The sequence below is a fragment of the Trichomycterus rosablanca genome, chromosome 11 (genome assembly GCF_030014385.1).
Source record: "Trichomycterus rosablanca isolate fTriRos1 chromosome 11, fTriRos1.hap1, whole genome shotgun sequence".
In the NCBI taxonomy this organism is placed as follows: domain Eukaryota; kingdom Metazoa; phylum Chordata; class Actinopteri; order Siluriformes; family Trichomycteridae; genus Trichomycterus; species Trichomycterus rosablanca.
Window position 1 is genome coordinate 19,198,757 of NC_085998.1, and position 24,933 is coordinate 19,223,689.

The 24,933-nt window shown below is 37.6% G+C and overlaps 1 protein-coding gene across 1 annotated transcript in view; it reads right to left on the reverse strand.

Moving 5' to 3' along the window:
* The window catches only part of cntn5 (contactin 5), a 221,663-nt gene that overhangs the window by 52,116 nt on the left and 144,614 nt on the right, over positions 1 to 24,933 (reverse strand). Inside the window, exons 9-11 of the mRNA XM_063005082.1 lie at positions 23,874 to 24,010; positions 19,480 to 19,609; positions 12,180 to 12,324 (exon numbers count right to left, since the gene is read on the reverse strand). Coding sequence (XP_062861152.1) covers positions 12,180 to 12,324; positions 19,480 to 19,609; positions 23,874 to 24,010 — 412 coding nt within the window. The remainder of the gene's footprint in view (positions 1 to 12,179; positions 12,325 to 19,479; positions 19,610 to 23,873; positions 24,011 to 24,933) is intronic.

Genomic DNA, 24,933 nt, shown 5'->3' on the forward strand with positions numbered 1-24,933 from the left:
AAATTAGTTTCAGTTAGCTTTGATGTTGCTCCTTAATTTTAATATATTACTTTCAGAGTGTGGGCCACATTTACCTGTTGTTTACATATATTCTTACCCCATACATAATGTGTCATCATAAACCAATCAAGCCTACACACATATAAAGCCTAGCATTAGAAGTCCTGCCTTTCCAATCCCACTGTGTTGTGTAATTATGCCCACTACCCACACCTCTACATGTAAAGCTCTTATTTTGTATAAAACAAACTCATGCCATTATCGCTGCCTCCTCAAGTGTGGTTTTCAAGGCTGGTAAACAGAAAAATGCTGTATAATAAAGGCTGAGAGTGTGAATTACTTTGTAAATTTGGTGTTCAGAAAAGTTAAACTTTAGCAACAAAGAGCTTTGTTTAATAAAGAAGTCAGCACTCAGTTGAGCACCTTTTTGTATTCTTAGTCTAGTTTGAAATTCTGCCTCAGTTTGAGGCTACTTAAAAAAAAAAAACTACAATAAAACTGCAGTGTTCCTTACATTTACTTTGACTTTTATTTCATTGCAGATGAAGATATACCCAAGATATTTTATGTTCTGTCTGGTCAACTTCATTTCATTTGTTAATACACCTCCACTCAAAAAACTAAACAATGATGTGATTCCAAACAGGTGATTTCAACAGGTGATTGTAATCATGGTTTGATACAAAAGCAGCATCCAGGAAAGGCTGAGTCTTTGATAAGCAAAGATGATCAGAGGATCTCCAGTTGTCAACAAATGCATGAGAAAATGATTGAAATGTTTAAAATCAATGAACCTCAAAGAAAGATTAGAAGGGATTTGCATATTTCTCCCACTACAGTGCATACTATCATTAAACCATTCAAGGAATCAGGAGGAATTTCAGTGCGTAAAGGCCAAGGGTGCAAGCTTAAGCTGAATGCCCGTGATCGTCGATCCCTCAGACGGCACTGCATCAAGAACCGCCACTCAACAATAGCTGATATAACCACATGGGTGAGGGATTACTTTAGCAAACCTTTGTCAAGCACCACAATACAGAGTTACATGCACAAATGCCACTTATTATTTCACATTGTAACTATATCTTCTGTTGTTTTACCCCGAGGTGGTTAAACCCTCTCAAGGTTAAAGACTGCAAGTCGAGACTGCAGTGCCAACAATGCTACTCCTACTAGATGGGATGGGAACCTGGCGTGTTTGCACCAAAAATGTCCAGAACTTACAACAGACTGGACTGAACAATGAAGTACTCCAATAATTTTTTTGCTAGTTACAACTTTCAGTTCAATTTAAGTTTGTGTTTGTATGATGTGTAAATCCTATTTATTTAAAGTATCCTGCAAGCCACCCAAAAAGAATGAAGGTCCCTGCTGAGTTTGGTTCCTCTCAAGGTTTCTTCCTGTATTTTTAAGGGAGTTCTTGTGAATGTTGTCCTCGGCTTGCTCAATAGGGTTTTTTTGTCTGCTGGTCCTGGATTCTGTAAAGTTGCTTTGAGACAATGTCTACTGTAAAAAGTGCTATATAAATACATTTGACTTGACTTATTTCAGGAGGGTATATTTACCTGCTCCACGCCCCTTCTGACAGTCCCTCAACCCATTTTTTTTGCCCATGCTTTTGGTGGACTCGCACATGAGGCTCATCCACTTCTGCACAGGTGCCTCAGTCTGCTGACCAATTTTCTTGCACAGCGTTTGAAGATTCCACCCACTTAGTCCGGTCATTTTCCACACAGCAGACTCGGTGGCCAATCTTGTCTGTGCAAGGCACTGCCAAGCTTTAAAATTTTGATAGACATATCTGTACATACTTTACATGGATTTGGTCAATGTATCCCATCTTTCATGACAAATTCTTAATCCCTGTCAGACTGATTCCTTTATGTAGGCTGCATATATTCGTCCCTTAATTTTTACCAGTTTCTTTATCCCTGTAGCTGAGAAGCATCCAATAGCATGATGGTGTCACCACTATGTTTTACCAGAAACATGGTATTAGCCTGGTGATAGCCAGGTGCAATACCTGGTTCTCAAAAAGAGATATCTTCCAGTATACAGCTACATTCTAATATGCACAGTACTTTGGGCTTTATTAGTATATTTGTGTATTAGATTTAATTTTGCTTTCAAAATACCCCACTCTTTCATTATTATTTTATGAAATATGATCAGTAAAAAGGGCCAATTTTCTTGCAGCAGAGAGACAAATTCATTCAGAGTCATATTAATAACATGTGGCTCTCCAGCTGAGACTAAGCTATAAATTCAACCTGCTTCACAAGTGGTGACTGACATATACTCTCCATCACCCTGTAGACAAGCTTAATCTATCGCCTGCTTCCTATTCCACAATATATATATATATATATATACAGTATATACACACACAGTCATCTCGTTTAGAAAGCTTACAGAGAAATGGTTCATAATGTAGTTGATCATGTTACTCTGGGAGGTTAATAACACTGCACTAATCATATTACTGTATGTGTTAAATGTAGAAGCAAAATGTTGTGTGTTTTACTACAAAGCTAACATTAATAACAGAATATTACAACCCCAAATCAGCAAAAGTTGGGACAGTATGGAAAATGCAAATAAAATAAAAATGCAGTGTTCCTTACATTTACTTACTTACAGTTTGAACCCAAGATATTTTATGTTTTGTCTGCTCAGCTTCATTTCATTTGTTAATAAACCTCAATTCCTTCATTTCAGGCCTGCAACACATTCCAAAAAAGTTGGGACGGGGAAAGTTTAGGGCTAGTAATAAGGTGAAAAAGTAAATCATGATGTGATTCCAAACAGGTGATGTCAACAGGTGATTGTAATCATGGTTTGGTACAAAAGCAGCATCCAGGAAAGGCTGAGTCTTTGATAAGCAAAGATGATCAGAGGATCTCCAGTTTGTCAACAAATGTGTCAGAAAAATATTGAAATGTTTAAATGTTTTAAATGTACCTCAAAGACAGATTGGATATATCTGGATGGATAATATTAAACCATTCAAGGAATCAGGAGGAATTTCAGTGTGTAAAGGCCAAGGACGCAAGCTTAAGCTGAACGCCGGTGATCTTCGATCCCTCAGACGGCACTGCATCAAGAACCGCCACTCAACAATAGCTGATATAACCACATGGGTGAGGGATTACTTTGACAAACCTTTGTCAAGCACCACAATACAGAGTTACATGCACAAATGCCACTTAAAACTTTACTGTGCAAAAAAGAAGCCTTATGTTAACCATGTCCAGAAGCGGCGTCGACTTCTTTGGGTTCGGAGGCATCTAGGATGGACCATCACACAGTGGAAACGTGTATTGTGGTCAGATGAATCAGCATTTCAGGTCTTTTTTGAAAAAAATGGACGCCGTGTGCTCTGGACCAAAGACGAGAAGAACCATCCAGACTTATCAGCAACAAGTCCAAAAGCCAGGTTCTGTCATGGTATGGGGCTGTGTCAGTGCCCTTGGCAAAGGTCATTAACACTTCTGTGATGGCAGCATTAATGCAGAAAAGTACATTAAGATCTTAGAGCAACATATTCTGCCTTCAAGACGTCATCTTTTCCAGGGACGTTCATGCATTTTTCAACAAGACAATGTAAAACCACATGCTGCACACATTACAAAGGCATGGCTACGCAAGAAGAGGGTGCGGGTACTGGACTGGCCTGCCTGCAGTCCTGACCTGTCCCCAATAGAGAATTTTGAAATGAAAAATGAGACAACGACGACCCCGTACTGTTGCACATCTTAAGACATGTTTGCAGGAAGAATGGGACAAAAGAAACACTAAATCACTTGGTATCCTCGGTGCCAAAATGTCTTAAATGTGGTGAAAAGGAATGGCAGCATTACAAAGTGGTAAATGCTTTACTGTCCTAACTTTTTTTTAAACGTGTTCAAAGGCCTGAAATGCAGAAATGGATGTTTATTAAAAAATGAAATGAAGTTGAGCAGATAAAACATGAAATATCTCAGGTTCATTCTGTCTGCAATGAAATAAAAGTCAAAGTAAATGTAAGAAACTCTGTGTTTTTTTTAATTATTTTTATTTTCCATGCCGTTGTTTTGTTGTTATTTAATATGTTCTTACTGATGCTCTAGTAGTTCTGTAGAAGGTTTTCTTTAATGATCTTCTTACATTTGGCTTGATTGAATCATTTCTCAATTCTTACCTGTTCCTTTCACTGAAGAATGACCCCCAGTCAACATATTTAGTCTCTGATTCACTTTTTAATAGCTTTCAATAGCTGTTAGCTTTTTGCAGACACAATGACAGGTTTAAACATTTTATTTGCATATGCATCATGGACAGAAACTCAATTTGAGTATTGCAATACACTGTGTGTAAGCTGTTATGCACCAGTTGCATACAGATGGAAAGTTCACCATGCAGAATGCAATTGAATTGTGTATGAAAATAAAGGCAAATAGATCAGTAAATCTAGCTCTGAGTGTTGTCCTGCTCTAACACACTTGATTCACTTACAACCCTTAAGTTTTTCCATTAGCTTGCACTCCAGCATGAGATTTGCAAATTATTATGCTACAGTCACTCTACAGTGACTCTAAGGCTTCAATAATTAATTGTTTTCCATTAATGAGTCAACATATTCAGTTTTTCACAATAATGTCTGACAAAAGGGGAAACAATATACATTCCGATATACAAACCTTATTTCCAAGAAGTTGGGACCTTTTTACAACTTAGTAAAAAGCATTGGTGATTTGTTAGATCTCTTGAACATTTATTTAACTGACAAAAGTACAAAAATGACAATATGTTGGCTAAACAACCTGATTGCATTATGTAAACACAAACACATTTTAAATTTGACTTCATAGACACAGTGAACGTGTGTTTGACTGGTCTGCCTGCGGTCCAGATCTGTTTCCTATTTAAAATGTATGGTAAGCCATGTAAAAGTGAATCAGAGAAAGGCAACCACATACTGTTGAGCAGCTAAAGCATTGTATCAAGCGGCCACTCAGGTGGCGCAGCGGTAAAAAAAAAAAAAAAAACACACTAGCACACCGGAGCTGGGATCTCAAATACATCGTATCGAATCTCAGCTCTGCCATCCGGCTGGGCAGAGCGGCCACAACAACAACGAATGGCCTGTTGTTCATATAGGGGTGGGGAATTAAGCCGGATAGGGTCTATTTGTAACTGATGCAACTACAACCTCTGCTGCTGATTGATGGCGCCTGGGTGTGTGTCTCCAGAGACAGGGCTGATCCGCATTAGCACTCGCCTAGTGCAGGTGAAAAAATGCATACGGCTGCTGTCCACGTGTCGGAGGGGGCGTGGGTTAGCTTTGTTCTCCTCAATCAGAGCAGGGATCAGCATTAGTGGAGAGGAAAAATTACACAATCGGGCAATTGGACGCGCAAAAAAAAAAAAAAAAGTCGGGAGAAAAAGGGGACAAAATGCATTTTTAAAAAATTGTATCAAGCAAGAATGAGTTAAAATTCCACCTGAAAAACTGCAACAACTTGTATCCTGAGTTCCAAAATGATCAAAGTGTAATTCTCAGGAAAAGTGATATAATGCAATGGTTAATGACCTCCAACTTTTTTGAGTGTGTTGCAGACACACATACTAAATTTGTTTATATTTACAAAATAAAATTAGGTCAGTAGGTGAAAACATTGCAAATATTTCCTATAAGTTAAATAAAGGTTTAAGAAAACTGGCAAATCACAGAATTTTTTAATATACTTTGCAAAATGTACTTTATGATTAGTCAATAGTATAAACAAACATTTTTATTTTAAATAGAATGGATTCAGTACATTTTTAAATGTTCCACCATGTCCATGTAATAGAGCTGCTCTACCTTAGAAGTCGTGTCCCTATGCACAGCCAAGTTTAGCCAGCAGTTGAGGGCATGGATGCGCAGTAGCACATTGAGCTGTCAGTTTTCCCAGTTGATAATGATCCGTGCCTTCTATCCCTCTGCGCTACCTAGTTTGGCTGGCAGATAGAGCTAAGAAGATCAGTGGGTTGCAGGCGATCTTTTAATTTTTCTGTGTTGTGGATGTGATTTTAAAATGATTTAATTGGCACCCATCACTCTACACTGAATCACCCATAATAAAGTTTTGGTTTTTTTTTTAATCAAAAAATGAAAAACTACATCTTTTTCACAAAAGTATTCAGACCATGTTGTTACTGGGGCATCTGAAATTGTGGTCAGCTTTATTCTTGAGATGTGTCTAAAACTCAGTGGGAATTCACCTTGTTAAAATGGCAAATGATGGGCTATAGCTTAGAAAGGCACTCGCCTAGCGCAGCACCTAGTGCGCCAAATAAAAGGCATATGACAACCCGTTTTAAGCCTGCTTAACAGCATGTTAAATAGTCAGGCTACATTAATGAAACAGTGCTTAGGCTACAGTAATGAAACATTAATGCAAAAACTGAACTCTTTGAGCAGAACAGCATGCACTTTGGTAAAAAAACAGGCACTGCACATTATCTGGTTAATACCATTCCTTTGGTAAAACAGTGGTGGTGGCAGCATGCTATGAAGACTGGTAAGAATTGAGGGACTGATGTAAGCAACTACACACATGTGTGTGATAAGACTCCTGATTTTACCATAATCAAATAAAAATTTTTGTTAAGATGTGTTTTTTTTTCTCCAAAAATATGAAAATGGAATGTTTTAATGGGTTTGTTTTTGTTTGTTTGGGTTTATTGCCATATTAGCAACACATTGGCTATTTTATGGCATATAAATTTTTTTTTTGAGATCTTTACTAATAGAAATGTGTTAAAAACAATAAATAAATAGTAGAAAAATAAATATAAAAAGTAATAGTAAAAAATATGCTCAGATAATTTCTTTAAAATTTAGACTTTCTAAAAAGTTAAGAATTTTAGATGGAGAAATTTTCTCGAACAGTTCTTTTATGTTCTCAACCCTGTAAAAATAGTCTCTGATGGCTGAAACTGTAGGACATTCTAATAAAATGTGTTTGTTTGGGGTGCACCACAGAATTGACAGGTTGGTGCCTGCTCGCCAACCGACAGGTGTCGGTGGGTAAGGGCAGTATGGCTGATTCGGCACCTGGTAATAATTGTCTGGTCGTGCCTATTTAAGAAAAATCGTTTTAATGGGTAATGGGTTTTACTTTTAGATGAAATGTAATTAAATGGCTTTTATGAAGGTATAGTTAATTCAATTCTCATGTTTCTTTTCTCCCAAAACACTGCATAATTTAACTATAAAAAGAAAACAGAGAAGTTATCATTTTATAAGATAGTTCCACTTGTGTAAGTAATAAAAAAGGCTATGAGAGTGGAACTGAAAAACAGCTATGAATAAGGATGTAACGATACACTCTACCCACAATGCGATACGATTCAAATAACAAATTTTTTTAAACAATGAAATTGAAGACAAATGATGATAGTTTCTTTTTACTTTTTCTCTTTAAAAAATAAAATAAAACACTGTATTTGTGCTTATCTTTTATTTATCTAAATAATGAATGGCCTTTTATTTCTGAGGTAGGTACACAATGAAAGAAAAATTTAAAACAAATCCAACATTATATAAATAAATGAATAATACAAATAAAGAAAGTATCCTCACATTAAGGAATTTGGCTGAAAAATCCCCTACCTGGCAACTTTGTGAAGTGCTGTCAACCAGGTGAGATAAATAGCACCAGTGCCCTCTGCTGTTTAAGGTGAATATTGATTCATCTTAAACGAATAACCGATTCGAATTGTGGCACATGTGCACCGATTTTTAACTGTCTTGTGGTGCATTGTTACATCCCTAGCCATATACAAAATTATTTATATTACTATTATTTATATTATTTATTAATGTCATGTTTTACACACTTTGGTTACATTCATGACAGAAACGGTAGTTACTTGTTACACAAGGTTCATCAGTTCTCAAGTTTAATGTCACACAATCATGGACAATTTGTATCTCCAATTTACCTCACTTGCACATCTTTGGACTGTGGGAGGAAACTGGAGCTCCACGGTGAGAACATGCAAACTCCACACAGAAAGGACCCGGACCGCTCCACCTGGGGATCAAACCCAGGACCTTCTTGCTGTGTGGCGACAGTGCTACCCACCGAGCCACCTTAAAATTATTATCACATATTCTCTTTATCTTAGTGTAATGTGTTGTCACAACGCAGGACAATTTATGTTCCTCTCTGTGAGAAAAGCTTACAAAATGATAAAAGTAATATGTGGTGAACACTAGCAATTAGGGACAATTTAGACTTTGAACATTGGGATTTCATAAAATCCTTATTAAAATAAGTAGTTTGTTTAAAAAAATCCAGTTCATCTCCTATTGTAAAGTACCCATACACAAACTCATCAGCCAAGTAACACCATCCTCTGTCACAAATGCAGCCTGTGTGTGCTCCTGCCATGCCCACCTCTCCAGGAGCACATATTGGAGGTGGTTTGTTTTATGTGTTAAGCCAACACCACCCTCATTGTGAATGACACCTGGTGAACACTAGCAATTAAGGACAATTTAGACTTTAAACATTAGAATTTCTGAAAATCCTAGTTAAAATGAGCAAATAGTTTATTAGAATTTCATAAAATCCTTATTAAAATGAGTAGTTTTAGTTCATTTCCTATTGCAAAGTACCCACACACAAACTCATCAGCCAAGTAACACCATCCTCTGTCACGAATCCAGCCTCTGTGTGCTCCTGCCACACCCACCTCTCCAGAAGCACATATTGGAGGTGGTTTGTTTTATGTGTTAAGCCAACACCCCCCTCATTGTAATAGGTTTCTGTTTAATTATCCACAGCTGCACCTCATGGGTACAGCTGCACCTCAAAGATAATGTGTATATAAGAAGGCAGCTGTGGATCAGTTGGGGGAAGGACTATTTTGCCTTTGCCATGTCAGTTTGCCTCCTAGCCCATGTTCGTTTGGTTTTGTTTGGAATGCTCTTGTCTACTTCATGCTCTTGTAAGTTTGTTCATGTTTCTTGTTTTAGTCTTGTTTAGTTCATGTTTTGTTTTAGTTTTATGTTCATGTTTAGCATTAGCTTAGAGGTAAGCATAGCATAGCATTTAACTTTGTTCTTGTGTTCAGGATTAGCATTAGCCTTTAGCTTAGTTCATGTGTGTTTAGTTTAGCAGTTAGCATAGTTTGTGTAGTAGTGTGTCGTCTTGTCTTTTGTTATTATTAAACACATTGTTAAGAAGCATCTCTGCGTGTGTGTCCGCCTCTCTCTCATCTCGTCTAGTCCATCGTTACATCCTCACTATATAGTGAAAGGTAGCATCATTGTATCAAGAGGCTTTTAAGCAAAAGAAACTGCCAGTCTGGCCAGGATTAATGGGGAAAAATGGGCATAAAACAAAAACGATCTGTGATAAAACCTTTGACATGACAGTAAGTTTAAGCAATTTCCCAACCTAATAGTAGGGCAAGCAGTAGCCTAGTGGTTAGGGTACTGGACTGATAATCCGTAGGTCACTGGGTTAAGTCCCACCACTGCCAGGTTGCTGCTGTTGGGCCCTTGAGCAAGGCCCTTAACCCTCAATTGCTCAGAGTAATAGTACTGTAAGTCACTTTGGATAAAGGCGTCTGCTAAATGCTGAAAATGTAATACCTAATGCCTAAGCAATGCTGGGTTTTGAGAAAAAAAAACAATAGAAAATCATTTTCTAGCCTCAGAAGCAAAATATGTGTAAGGTTTACCTTTTATAATAGGGAAATTGATTTGTGTTTGAGTTTCTTGACTAAAGGTATTTTTATTAATTATGGCAGAAGGTTCGCTGTGGAAATTTCTCATTGCTTTTGGATTGCATTCTTTACTTTAAACTTTAAGTATAATACAGACCAGGCTTATATTGATCAACTTGTGTTTTCTATGCATTTAACCACCAACAATGAATTAGTGGCTGGAAGAAACCTATGGGGTAAAGTACATGCCAAGTTTCAAAAGTGTGTTGCCAGACCTGCTGTGCAAATGCTTCATCCTGGGTATTATTTCTTGTTCTATTTCATTAAAATAATCTAGGGCAGACTGAATGCCCTTATTTGGCATACACAGATCAGCCATAACATTAAAACCACCTCCTTGTTTCTACACTCACTGTTCATTTTATCAGCTCCACTTACCATATAGACGCACTTTGTAGTTCTACAATTACTGACTGTAGTCCATCTGTTTCTTTGCATACTTTTTAAACCTCCTTTTACTCTGTTCTTTAATGGTCAGGACCCCCACAGGACCACCACAGAGTAGGTATTATTTGGGTGTTGGATCATTCTCAGTACTGCAGTGACACTGACATGGTGGTGGTGTGTTAGTGTGTGTTGTGCTGGTATGAGTGGATCAGACACAGCAGCGCTGATGGAGTTTTTAAAAACCGTGTCCACTCACTGTCCACTCTATTAGACACTCTTACCTAGTTGGTCCACCTTGTAGATGTAAAGTCAGAGATGATCGTTCATCTACTGCTGCTGTTTGAGTTGTTCATCTTCGAGACCTTCATCAGTGGTCACAGGACTCTGCCCATGGGGCGCTGTTGGCTGAATATATTTTTGGTTGGTGGACTATTCTCAGTCCAGCAGTGACAGTGAGGTGTTTATAAACTCCAGCAGCATTGTTGTGTCTTATCCACTCGTACCAGCACAACACACACTAACACACCACCACCATGTCAGTGTCACTGCAGTGCTGAGAATGATCCACCACCCAAATAATACCTACTTTGTAGTGGTCCTGGGAGAGTCCTGACCATTGAAGAACAGGGTAAAAGGAAGATAAAAAGTATGTAGAGAAACAGATTAGTAATTGTAGAACTACAAAGTGCTTCTATATGGTAAGTGGAGCTGATAAAATGGACAGTAAGTGTAGAAACAAGGAGGTGGTTTTAATGTTATGGCTGATCGGTGTATATACATATACACATGTACAGTACAATGAAATTCTGTATTTGCATATTCCATCATCTTTGGAGGCAAGGTCAGGTGCAGTGGCTGCCTCTGTATGGTGCCCCTGGAGGCTAAAGGGTAGAGCCTTGCTGAAGGGTCCAACAGTAGCGCATTAGATGATTAGAAACAGTGCTGTCAAAAGCCCAGCAGGCATATATTTAACAGTTCCTAATTAGCATATAGATTTTCTTCTTGTGCTTTGGATTAAAGGCACCATTTAGAATTTTTATAGTTGCATCTGATTTATATAGAATTCTTATATACAGCAGATGCAACAGAAGGATTAATCTAAGCGCGCATCAGTTTATACTTTATGTATGAAAACAATGTGGCCTTACGTTGACCATTTTACTACAAACACTGCCTGTCTGAGGTTTTGCTGATTAAGAACATGTTCATTGTGCATATGGTGAAACATATGCACAATGATTAGCCTTGTAAATAACACAGCAGTTTGAAAATACTTAAAAATGGAAGACTCTTGACTGTACAAGAGTTCTTCAAAAAGTGTCAACACTTTTTTAAACTCTATATATGATTTCAAAACCAAATGACATCACCTTTCTACATAGTCACCTTCCGATTCATTTTTCCAAGCGTCATACCCAATTTTTAATGCCATCGGCAAAAATTATTTTGGTTGAGCACGTAGCCACTAATGCACCACTGCTTTCACATCATCACATAATCTTCTTCCCGTTAAAGTTTCGAGTGGTCCAAAAAGGTGGAAATCACTCACTCACTTATCCAGTCAGGGTCACGGGGGGTGCTGGAGCGTCTCCCAGCCTGTCAATGGGTGCAAGGCACACAGTAACACCCTGGACAGGGTGCCAGTCCATCGAAGGCGCACACACATTCACCTATAGGACAATTCAGTGTCTCCAATTAACCAGACGGCATGTTTTTGGACTGTGGGAGGAAACCCCTGCAGACATGGGGAGAACATGCAAACTCCACACAGAAAGGACCTAGACCGCCCTGCCTGGGGATAGAACCCAGGACCTTCTAGCTGTGAGGCGACAGTGCTACTCACCGAGCCACCGTCCCGCCCAAGGGGAAATCAGATAGTGCTTAATCCAGACTATAAGCTCTCTCTCAGTCTCTCAGACACGACCAATTACTACACCTCGTGCCCACCACTGCCAACTAAAATATAAAAGTGTGGAAACTTTTCGAAGATCCCTTGTACGTATGTATTAATGTAAAACTGAAATTACCTTTTGTTGATTTGGATTTTTTTGTCTCCCTTCTTCCATGTGATCTTAGGCCTGGGTGAAGCTCGTGGTCTGCATTCCAGAGAAACATCTTTTCCTATGGTGGCGATGATAGTGGCTGTGTTGTCGCTGAACACGGGGGCCGACGCTGGCAGAAAAACAGAGAATCACGGTTATTTACAATGACAGGCTGATAGAATTACACTGTGGTAGTGAGACTTTTATTTATTAAATATAATTATAAATCCTAGGAGAGTTCTATGTTGCCTTTACAACTGCTGACAACACAGCTGAAAATGCTGACTCAATTCCAGCCGACCTTCACACGAATGACAGCAGTGGGTCAAAAAGACACATTTTATTTAATTTGTATGCAGTGCTGTAGTCTAAATATCCCAGTGCAAACCAAAAGAAGATATTTATTTATTTATTTAAGTTTTAACTCCATGTTTAACACATTGGTGTCATTTAATGGCAGTAATAGGTATTATTTACATTTACATTTTCAGCATTTAGAAGACGCTTTTATCCAAAGCGACTTACACAATGAGCTGAACACGATGAGCAATTGCGGGTTAAGGGCCTTGCTCAGGGACCCAACAGTGGCAACTTGGTGGTGGCTGGGCTTGAACCTTCAACCTTCTGTTTAGTAGTCCAGTACCTTAACCACTGAGCTATCACTGCCCCATATTATGTATCACACAACATATTATGTATGTGTCTTCATATTTTGGTCAAAAGAAGATCGAGACATAAAGAAGTTTGAAAGCAAAATTAGAATCACTTAATGGACGAAAATATGTTGACACCTGACTATAACCTTGTTGGACATCCCAAGCTATAGCATATATACAAGCAGAAAACAACAAAGCAAATATTAGCATTGTACAACGAATATCAGTGCAATATCAGGAATATCTGATATATCTACGATTAATATGATCACTATATACACCGATCAGCCATAACATTAAAACCACCTCCTTGTTTCTACACTCACTGTCCATTTTACCAGCTCCACTTACCATATAGAAGCACTTTGTAGTTCTACAATTACTGACTGTAGTCCATCAATTTCTCTGCATGCTTTGTTACCCCCTTTCATGCTGTTCTTCTATGGTCAGGACTCCCCCAGGACCACCACAGAGCAGGTATTATTTAGGTGGTGGGTCATTCTCAGCACTGCAGTGACACTGACATGGTGGTGGTGTGTTAGTGTGTGTTGTGCTGGTATGAGTGGATAAGACACAGCAGCGCTGATGGAGTCCCTGCTGGACTGAGAATAGTCCACCAACCAAAAACATATCCAGCCAACAGCGCCCCATGGGCAGCGTCTTGTGACCACTGTAGCGGTCTCAAAGATGACCAACTCAAACAGCAGCAATAGATGAGCGATTGTCTCTGACTTTACATCTACAAGGTGAACCAACTAGGTAGGAGTGTCTAATAGAGTGGACAGTGAGTGGATACGGCATTTTAAAACTCCATCAGCATTGCTGTGTCTGACCCACTCATACTTAGTGTGCATAACGCACACTAACACACCACCACCATGTCATTGTCACTGCAATGCTGAGAATGTAGAGAAATAGATGGACTACAGCCAGTAATTGTAGAACTACAAAGTGCTCCTATGTGGTAAGTGGAGCTGATAACATGGACAATGAGTGTAGAAACAAGGAGGTGGTTTTAATGTTATGGCTGATCAGTGTACATATATAGTATTAGGTCTAGTGTTATGGAAATTTTGATTAGTACTATGTTGCTTGTGCATTAAATTATTATAGTTGTTAAATTGTTATGTTGGTGCTTGAGGTGAGGCTGGGAGTCTAAAGTACAGAGATAAGAAACAACAGTTAGCACAGAACAGAGGTTCCAAAGTCTAACACCCAACGTGATGTGACTAGAGCAGTATATAAGGAGGCTCACTTTTCTGTTTTTTGTTCTTCTTCAGATACACTGCTGTAAGAACCCATGATCCTGCCAATGAATTCTCCAATCCAGTCAAGTGTAATCATTGATAAGTATATGTAGAGTCTTCATGGATATAAAAATGTGCAAATATGTGTAGGATACAGTTTATATAAAAAGCAGGGGCAAATGTTAAATAAATAATAAGTCCAGCGTGCAGTTCAAGTTAATGGAGATATGTATAACTTATACAGTGCTCCAAGGGCTACAACATAAAGGTTGTCAGGGTTGTCAGACAAAGCAATTTTTAGTTTGTGTATCTTATCTTAGTGCATTATGTGTTCCTCAGAGAAGCCAAATGTCGTCAGAAATGTGAATGAAATGAAATTAAAGGGCACAGGAAGAAAATGTGCATGTCTTTGGTAAACAAACATGCCCAGTTTGGTGTTTTGTTTTGTCTTGTCTTGGTTAATAATTATCTCTACTGTCTACACAAACAGGGTTCCAACTCTTTTTTTTTTTTTTTGTTCCCTGATTACACACAGGGAGAAAAAAAGCTCACTCGTGTGTTGTGTTTGCGTGCAAAGACTGCCAATCTAAATAATGTATATTAATCACAGATTATGTCGAAGTGTTTATACACTACAGTCTCATAACCTAATTTAAATATCCATTAATGTGTGGCACATAGCTGTAAAAAGTTTATTCAGTATAATAAAACAAATTGTTCAAGCTCAAGCACGCAGATAGGAATCATTTTAATTATTTATTAGAAATTTTAACGTCATGTTACTCACTTTGGTTACATTCATGACAAAAATGGTAGTTACTGGTTACACAAGATTCATCATTTCTCAAGTTTAATGTCAAACACAGTCATGGACAATTTTGTATGTGGGAGGACACAGGAGCTTCCGAAGGAAACCCATGCAGACATGGGGAGAACATGCAAACTCCAGATAGAAATAATTAACTAAATGTTATTAACATCTACTAAAAAATGTTTTTGTTTTTTTTTAAACTAAAAGTTTGTTTGTTTGGAGTTTTAACGTCATGTTTTACACTCTTTGGTTACATTCATGACAGAAACGGTAGTTACCCGTTACACAAGATTGATCAGTTCACAAGGTTATATCGAACACAGTCATGGACAATTTTGTATCTCCAGTTCACCTCACTTGCATGTCTTTGCATGAAACCGGAGCACCAGAAGGAAACCCACGCAGACACAGGGAGAACATGCAAACTCCACACAGAAAGGACCCAGACCGCCCCACCTGGGGATCAAACCCAGGACCTTCTTGCTGTGAGGCGACAGTGCTACCCACTTAGCCACATACCACCCAAACCAAAAGTTTGTGGATATTCCATGATTGTTAGACATTCTATTTTAAAGCCATCTGTATTAACATTGATTTGTCTCCCCATCAATTTTACAGAATTGCTTATTACAGTGGTACCTTGAAACTCAATGTCAATTGGTTCTGGGAGTGGTATTGAGTTTAAAAGCGTCTTTTTTTTCCCCCTAAGGATGTATGGGGAAACCTGTCAATGCGTTCCATGGTCCCGTGGAACTGCATATATTTTAAGCTAATGTAAAATAATGGGGTTGTTTTTAACACTAATACACTGAAAATAACACAAATATAATATAAAAACATATAAAAATAAAAAGCTGAAATAAAAAGCTGATTCTTACAATCTCTCAGCACCCCGAGCTGTTAAGTTTAAAAGTGAAACAGAAGGAAAATCCAGCTAAACACAGATGCTGTACATGTGGACGCTTTTAGAGTCAATCTGAAGGTTATTCCACACAAATGCAGTTTTTTCTCATAGGCGTAGCACCGCACCGCTCAAGCCGAGCGCTGAAGAAATCGACTGTTTATTGTTAATTTGAAATTAAATAAATCAATTCTTAAAAAATAAAAAAAACACTTTGAGTTTAAGGGTACAAATTTCTCAACAAAGGGCGTTGAGTTTCAAAGATTTTGAGTTTAGGGGAAGTTGCGTAAGGTACCACTGTATAAGATTTTGGAGCATGTCTGCAGGAATGTTTGCCTTTTCAGCTAAAAGAAATTTTAACCCTGAGTTGTAAATATGCTGTCACATTAACATGATTGCTCACACTGTCAACATACGATAGATAGATAGATAGATAGATAGATAGATAGATAGATAGATAGATAGATAGATAGATAGATAGATAGATAGATAGATAGATAGATAGATAGATAGATAGATAGATAGATAGATAGATAGATAGATAGATAGATAGATAGATAGATAGATAGATAGATAGATAGATAGATAGATAGATAGATAGATAGATAGATAGATCTTTATTAATCCAGAGGGGAAATTGTTACGTTACAGCTGCTCTACATAACACAGAACTCTACATATATTGCACAACCAAACACTATACAAAAATCTATAAGGGTGGAATGTATGGGGCACTGCTATACAGTATACAAATATGGAGTAAAAGACAGTATAATGTAAAGTATCAATGTACAAATTTATTATTATTAGATTAATAATAATAATGATAATATGTGACAACAAATTAGGGATCTAGAAAATGAAGTGGTGTAAGTTCTAGGAAAAACAACCCTAATCAGTCCCACAACATTAGGTCTGGCTGCCTCGACTGTAAAGAGACTCATTGTAGAGTCTGATGGCAGAGGGTAAAAAAGACCTCACATGCAGCTCTTTGGCACAGTTATTCTACTTAAATAAGTTTACTGTAGTATTTACTCTAAATCAGTAATTATGCAAATACAGTAGTTTGTTACATCTGTAAGACTTGGACCACAAATTTATTCAGGAGCTTTTTTAGTATTTCATAGCCCTAAGGTACAGAGACATAGTAAATGTGAGTTCCCACTTTCCAGTTCTGAAGTAAGTCAAATAAAGCATGAGCGCTGTTGTCACTGAAATGTAGATGACTGGAAAACCAGTGGTGAGTCATTGAGCTCTAATGAAGTAAAGTAATCTTTTGCAAGCCAAAACTGGCTCAGTTGTGTTCCAGGGGTGTTTGCAACTACAATGATGTGTTATGTACGAAAAACAAGGTGCAACAAGGGTTAAATCCTGATCAGGTTTGTGGTGGGTCTGGCTTTACTGGGAAACACTGAATGATAGGTAGGAATATCATGGACAGGGTGTTAATAAATTGCATGGCTTCGAATTGCTGAGAGCACAGCTGGGATACGAACTAGGATCTCAGCAGGAGTGGGCTATAGCGTAATAAAGACTTCTGCACCACTTGAGCACCCTTGTTCTACCCTTTTTTTCCCCTTGCTTTCTTGGAGTTTGATGTAATGAAAAATGTAAATGAAAATGACTTATGCAAAGAAAACATTAACACTTGTTGTGGGGGGAAATTCAGATAAGACATGAAGAATATGTGCTATTGTTTTGTTATGTCTTGTTTCTTGTCTGATTATGCATAAAAAGAGCAACTTTATATGCACTGTTTACAGTACATGCAGACAAAGTCATAAGCTAGTCACACTACTTTTTTTCCCATTTCATTTCCATCAACTGCTTTTTTCTGCAACTGCAATTTTCCTCAGACATCACCTACAATCATGTCTGTGTAGATGCCTGGCCAGCCAAAGGAGATTTAAATAGTTTGAGATTCAAACCCAGATCTCAGTGATGGTGGTCCAGCTTTATAGAAACTTGTACCTGCTAGCAGCTTGTATTTAATTTGCAGATTAAGTAAAGCCAAGGGATGAAAAGCCTAGGTTCAACCAGTAAATGTAACAGGGTGGGGTAGTCGTGTACACCTGCATTACATTAGCAATTAACCCAATACCATAACTGCCTAGCAACACCTTAGTAACCCCTTGGTACCATCTAAGTAACAGCCTAGCAACTCTTACCAACAAGCTTTTAGCATAGCAATCATTTAGCTAAACCTTAGCAACAAACTTCATGAACAAATTTCAATGAGTACACCACCTAGTACACATTTGCCAAACCGTAGCACCATCTTGCACATACATATTACACATACTGTAGCCTTACCCTCAACTATGCTGTTGATGTGTTATTGGCTGTCCTGTCTTGATTGTGACCATTTATCTTCCCTGATCTTCTTGCAGACCTTATGCAGTGTTTGTTCTCTCCACTAAACATGAGCATTTCAACTGCTATGCCAGTTCTAGCATGGTACACTTGATCTACTCCTTCAATGGTTGGAGTCTGTCACAAATCTCTGGGCCCCTAAAATTGTAAATAGGTAAAACATTGTACATTCTTGCAGTAAATGTAGGAATCTCCATTTAAATGCTACCCCTGTTAGCATTACCTGTACATTGTTTGGTGTATGTTTGGGTTCAACAGATCCTCTCATGAGATAAACTTTTATTTAATCCTTATTAGTATTACTTTATGATTTGATAATTAGCACATCAGTCACTTTATGTTACTCAGCTTAGCATTTGTTTAATTCTTGTTTTAATTTGGAATCTCAGCATTAAATACATACTTACATGCAGTAGCTTGAGTGTACCTACAAACCTAAGAGCTATACTTTCCGGAGCTGTGCTTTATTTTGTTATTTATTACATTTTAACACCATGTTTTACACACTTTGGTTACATTTATGACAGGACAGGTAATTACTGATTACACAAGAATCATCAGTTCTAGTTCAATGTCAAACACAGTCATGGACAATTTTGTATCTCAAATTCACCTCACTTGCATGTCTTTAGACTGTGGGAGGAAACCCACACAGACACGAGGAGAACATGCAAATTCCACACAGAAAGGACCCTGACTGCGCCACCTGGCAATCAAACGCAGGACCTTCTTGCTGTAAGGCGACAGTGCTACCCACTGAGCCACCGTGCTGCTTTAAGAAATCACCATACTTAAATAAAAATGTTTTCCAGTGACAAAACTGCGCTGAGATACAGCAGTTGCAGCAATACGAGGAATACATTATTATACAGTGCCTACATTATTATTGCATTGTAAGTAATTGCTATCACCTGGATTATACCATTATGTCAAATGACATGTTATTAAGGTGCCTGAGTGAGTCTGAGGCAGTATTACAGTACAAGTGCTTGTCCTCTTTCATATTTATTTTTATCCTTTACCCTCCTGACATGTGTTTATCCTGTCTGTCTGTTTTTCTCTTTTTTCCAGATTAGGATCTGGTGTGTTACTGCATTGACTTCAACCTTTTTGTCTGTAATGCACATCCAGCAGTTCTTCTTTGTTAAATTTAATCAGACATCAAACAGGGCCTGTCCTTATTCTATAATCATCCACCCATCATGGCTCTCAACTAATGGTCCAAGTGATAGCTGAGTGAAGATAAATGTCTTATTGCTATATGTAAAGCAAGTGAAAGAACATTAAAGTCATTTACCCAGTATTTTGAGCTCTGCACTGGAGTAGATGGCTCCGTACTTGTTTTCAGCAACACACTGGTACATGCCTGAGTCGGCCTGCTGCACTTTGTGAATGATCAGCTCTCCGTTTAGTATCTCTACTCTGCTCTGTGGGGAAAACAGTCAGTCATTGTAACCTAATGGCACACAGTCCATTGCTTATTAGTCATGCATGCAACATACAGTAACACAAACATTACATTACAATACAGATAATAGCTAAGCGTATCACATAACAAAAAAATATTTAATGTTGTTTAGTAACTCGGCAGCGGTGAGGTTTGAACCAGCAACCTTCTAATAGTTCAGTACCATAACCACTGAGCTACCAATGCCCTTTATCAGCTCTCCATCATAAAATAGATCTCAAGCACAGTTGGGTTATGCAGTAAGTTGATCATTTGAAACACACAAGCAAGTCCACCTCTGAATGGATAAAAAAAAATTAAAGGATTTAAGTCCTGACTTAAATCCTATTGAAATGTCATGGCAAGACCCTAAATGGGCAGTTCAAAAGTGGGCAAAATTTCATTTACAGTCCATTAAAAGACTCATTGCAAGATACTGCAAATGTGTCATTGCAGTTGTTACTGCTAAGGGTAGCACAACCATTTATTAGGTTTAAGAGGGCAATTATTTTTTCATAAAGTTTTTGAATAGATCTTTATGTTCAATAAATACAACCCCAAATCAGAAAAAGTTGGGACAGTATGGAAAATTCAAATAAAAATGCAGTGTTCCTTACATTTACTTTAACTTTTATTTGATTACAGACAGTTTGAACCCAAGATATTTAATAAAAATATAATTTTGTCTGGTCACCTTCATTTCATTTGTGAATATACAGTACCTCCGTTCCTGCATTTCAAGCCTGCAACACATTCCAAAAAAAAACAAAAATGTTTGGACGGGGCAATTTAGGGCTAGTAATGAGGTGAAAACACTAAATAATGATGTGATTCCAAACAAGTGATGTCAACAGGTGATTGTAATCATGGTTTGGTACAAAAGCAGCATCCAGGAAAGGCTGAGTCTTTCATAAGCAAAGATGATCAGAGGATCTCCAGTTTGTCAACAAATGTGTGAGAAAATTATTTAAATGTTTAAAAATAATGTACCTCAAATAAAGATTAGAAGGGATTTGCATATTTCTCCCTCTACAGTGCATAATATCATTAAATGTTTAAAGGAATCAGGAGGAATTTCACTGTGTAAAGGCCAAGGGTGCAAGCTTAAGCTGAATGCCTGTGATCTTTGATCCCTCAGACGGCACTGTATCAAGAACCACCACTCAACAATAGCTGATATAACCACATGGGTGAGGGATTACTTTGGCAAACTTTTATCAAGCACTACAATACAGAGTTACATGCACAAATGCCACTTACAACTTTACTGTGCAAAAAAGAAGCCTTATGTTAACCATGTCCAGAAGCGGCGTCTAGAAGAGGCATCTAGGATGGACCATCACACAGTGGAAACATGTATTGTAGTCAGATGAATCAGCATTCCAGGTCTTTTTTGGAAAAAATGGACGTCGTGTGTGCCGGACCAAAGATGAAAAGGACCATCCAGACTGTTATCAGCAACAAGTCCAAAAGCCAGGGTCTGTCATGGTATGGGGCTATGTCAGTGCCCTTGGCAAAGATCATTAACACTTCTGTAATGGCAGTATTAATGCAGAAAAGTACACTGAGATCTTAAAGAAACATTTGCTGCCATCAAGATGTCATCTTTTTCAATGACGTCTATGCATTTTTCAACAACACAATGCAAAACTACATGCTGCACACATTACAAAGGCATGGCTGCGGAATGTGTTGCAGGCCTGAAATGCAGGAATGGATGTTTATTAATAAAAGAAATGCTGTCCCAACTTTTTTTGATTTGGGGTTGTAAAAAGGAATTAAAAAGCAAAAAGCTGTACCGTACATTTTAATTCATGTCCAAAAACATTTAACAAAAAGTTGACCTGTCAACATACACAGTTTTTTTTTATATTAAAGAAGGAACATAAAATATGGCATAGACAGAACTAAAGGCAACCTTTGCTAATATAAGTATTTCTCTAAAGAATAAACTGTTATTAAGCTCACTGTTTGACATACATAGGCATTGTTTATATCCTTGTTTAATTGTTTTTTTTTATTTTGCAGGTGTTGCCATAATGTCATATGCTCCCTAGTACATTCAGTGTTTACACTTTGTTTAATGAGACAGTGATAACGATTAGGCCAGTGATGCATAAAAATAATAGCTATAACACCATTAATAATTCCATAAAGGATAGCACATTATTTATAAAGGATATGTGTACATTGTTTATTGGTTGGTGCTGTGAAAATAAATTCATCAGCTATTTTTTTAGCAATAACATGCTGTACATTATAATGCAAATGGCATAAGTACACGAGGAAGAGACATAAGTGCAAACGCTTTCAGAGAGATGAACTGCATAATGCAATTAAAGCTAAATGCAGAAGATTATGTTGTCAGAAACTGGACAAGCTACACAGTCTAATCAGAAGAAACTTTCTAAAACAAGATCTTTATGTGCAATCTAAAAAACATGTTATAATAATTAATATTCAGAATAGTCAGCTAAAATGTGGTGGGAGTCACTTAGAATTTTGAACCGATGGGCTAGTATTCTTCATTATCATTATTAAAACACCAACGGAGGGAATACATTTTCCTCTGTGTTTGATCTGTGTTTGAACTTACTTTTGGACGTACCAACTTTTTGGTTGCTTATAGTGGCCAAAGTTATTGAAATTGAGTCAAACTATGCAAATAGTAAATGTGTGTATATCCATTTATAGCTGTCATAGCATATCTATACATGTGCATATAAATAAAGAAGGGCCAAAAATCTTAGACAACTAGAGATGGTCTGATAATGCCTCTATTTCAATGCTAAAATGCTTCTATTATAAAATAGCAAATATAATATTAACTAATAATAATTATTATTAATGGAAAATGTAATGAAATTATACAATGCCTTTCTTTTAAAATACAGTGGTACCTCAAAACTCAATGTCAATTGGTTCTGGGAGTGGTGTTGAGTTTAAAAGGCATTGAGTTTTAAGGTATTTTTCCCCATAAGGATGTATGGGAAACCAGTTAATGTGTTCTGTGGTCCAGTTGAACTGCATATATTTTAGGCTTATGTAAAATAATGGGGTTGTTTTTGACACTTATACACTGAAAATAACACAAATATAATATAAAAACACTGAAATACAACTGAAAACTGTTAAAAATCAATAAAAAATTTAATAAAACCTGCACTTTATCTTTACTTCCTTATTGTTTTTTATGCTTCTTAATCATGGAGATGCTTGATCTTAGAATACTGTATTCCTTAGCGAGCTCAGTAATTCACATGCAAAAGTGACAAAACCACTTTTGCGCTGGCTGTGCTGTTATTTCCTATGGAGTGTGGCGGTGCACAAAGCGAGCAAGGAATTTTATTAGTGGAGAGAACCTATGAGCAGTAATAATTAAGAGAGGTTTAGTGTTCCTGTGTCGTTCTTTTAATACATTAAGCTTTTTTTTTTTTTTTTAACAATAAGTGTTTTAGACTGTCTCGGAAAAGCTGATTCTCACAATTTCTCAGCACCCCGAGCTATAACACAAGTTTAAAAGTGAAACAGGAGAAAAATCCAGCCAAACACAGATAAATGTGGATGCTTTTAGAGAGCATTTCATGTTTATTCCACACAAAGGCAGATTCGTCTCATATTCACACTTTGATGACATAAGCCAAGGGCTGAACAAAGCGGCTACTCATTGTTAATTTGAAATTAAATAATTGATTTTTTTTTAAGAAGCTGAACGTGTTGAGTTTAAGATAAACGCTGAGTTTAAGGGAACAAATTTCTCAACGAAGGGCATTGAGGTTCAAAGATTTTGAGTATAAGGGACGATGAGTTACAAGGTACCACTGTAAAGCAATAAGCATATTTGCCATGGCCATATTCATAATTAATTACCAATGGCTGCAAATGTATTAGCTTAACCAATCTTCTGATCAAATAAGATTTAATCCAGACAAATGCTTAGCTGTCTAAGGACGTGCCTAAATAGAAATAATAGGACTCAAAGACATCTGATGTCTTGTACAGGGGAATTGGTATGGTAATTTTCTAATTTGCTTACTTGCTTTTCAGTTATGTCAAACACTACGAAATACTACGAGATTTGTGTACATTTTAAATTTTGCAAAGAATTAATGTTTCACAAATTGTTATGCTGATTAAATGATTTCTATGCAAAAGAGAAGCATAATCAATTGTGGTCTCAGACATTTGTCCCCCACTGTGAGTGTGTGCATACAGTCAAATACATGTATGCATATGTATTGTACCTGTGGGCTCAATGGCTCTCCATTGCGTAGCCAGTGGTATGTTGGTCTGGGTTTTCCCGCAGCTCTGCATTCCCAGTGTAACTGCTCTCCACTGTCCAGCTGTGAATCATTGATCATGCTGATCCACTGGGGCATGGCTAGCAAGAAACAAAGAGACATGTAATGGTTAATTAATATATAACTAATGTCTAAAATACAAAACTCAGAGACTCTTATTATTACATAAATTTACATTTTTAAATGTAAGTTCAAAAGTTTTAGCCAATTAGATTATGCTTCCTCTTCACTGGTGCTGACCCCCGCCCCGATTGAGGAGAGCGAACTGACACACGCCCCCTCTGACACGTGAGCAGTAGCCAACTGCATCTATTCACCTGCACGAGGCGAGTTCATATGCCGATCAGCCTTCTGCACGGACAGCCACACCCTGATCAGCATTATTCCTCTGCTCTGTGCAGACACCAATCAATCAGCCAGCAGAGGTCGTAATTGCATCAGTTATGAGGTCCCTGTCCTGCTCCCTACCTGGATGAACAACAGCCAAACGTTGTTCATACAGCTGCCCAGCCCAGCCGGATGGCAGAGCTGAGCTTTGATGCGATATATTAGAAATCCCAGCTCTGGTGTGCTAGCATATTTTATTGCTGCGCCACCTGAGCGGTGTATATTGTATTTAAACTTTATACCATCATAATAATTTATTCTAGTTGATAAATCACAGCCATTAATATTAATCTGGCTGATTTTTTTTCAACTACCTTGGGATGGATTTTTACAACAATTTACAGTACCTCTGTACAAATTGATCCCCAATGTATTTAAAAGAGCATTTGCAAGATCAGGCACTGATGCTGGACAAGAAAATGTGGCTCACAATTAGCATTCAAATTAATTTCTAAAGTGTTCAGTTGACAAGATCAAAGCCTCAAAGCTATGTACAGACTTCTGTAGTTCCTTTACAACAAAATCACAAACTGTTGCCTAAACATTGGGAGCACATCTCCTGAAATAAACGGTTTAATTAAATGGCTTAGATAATTATAATTTCATACGTATGCAA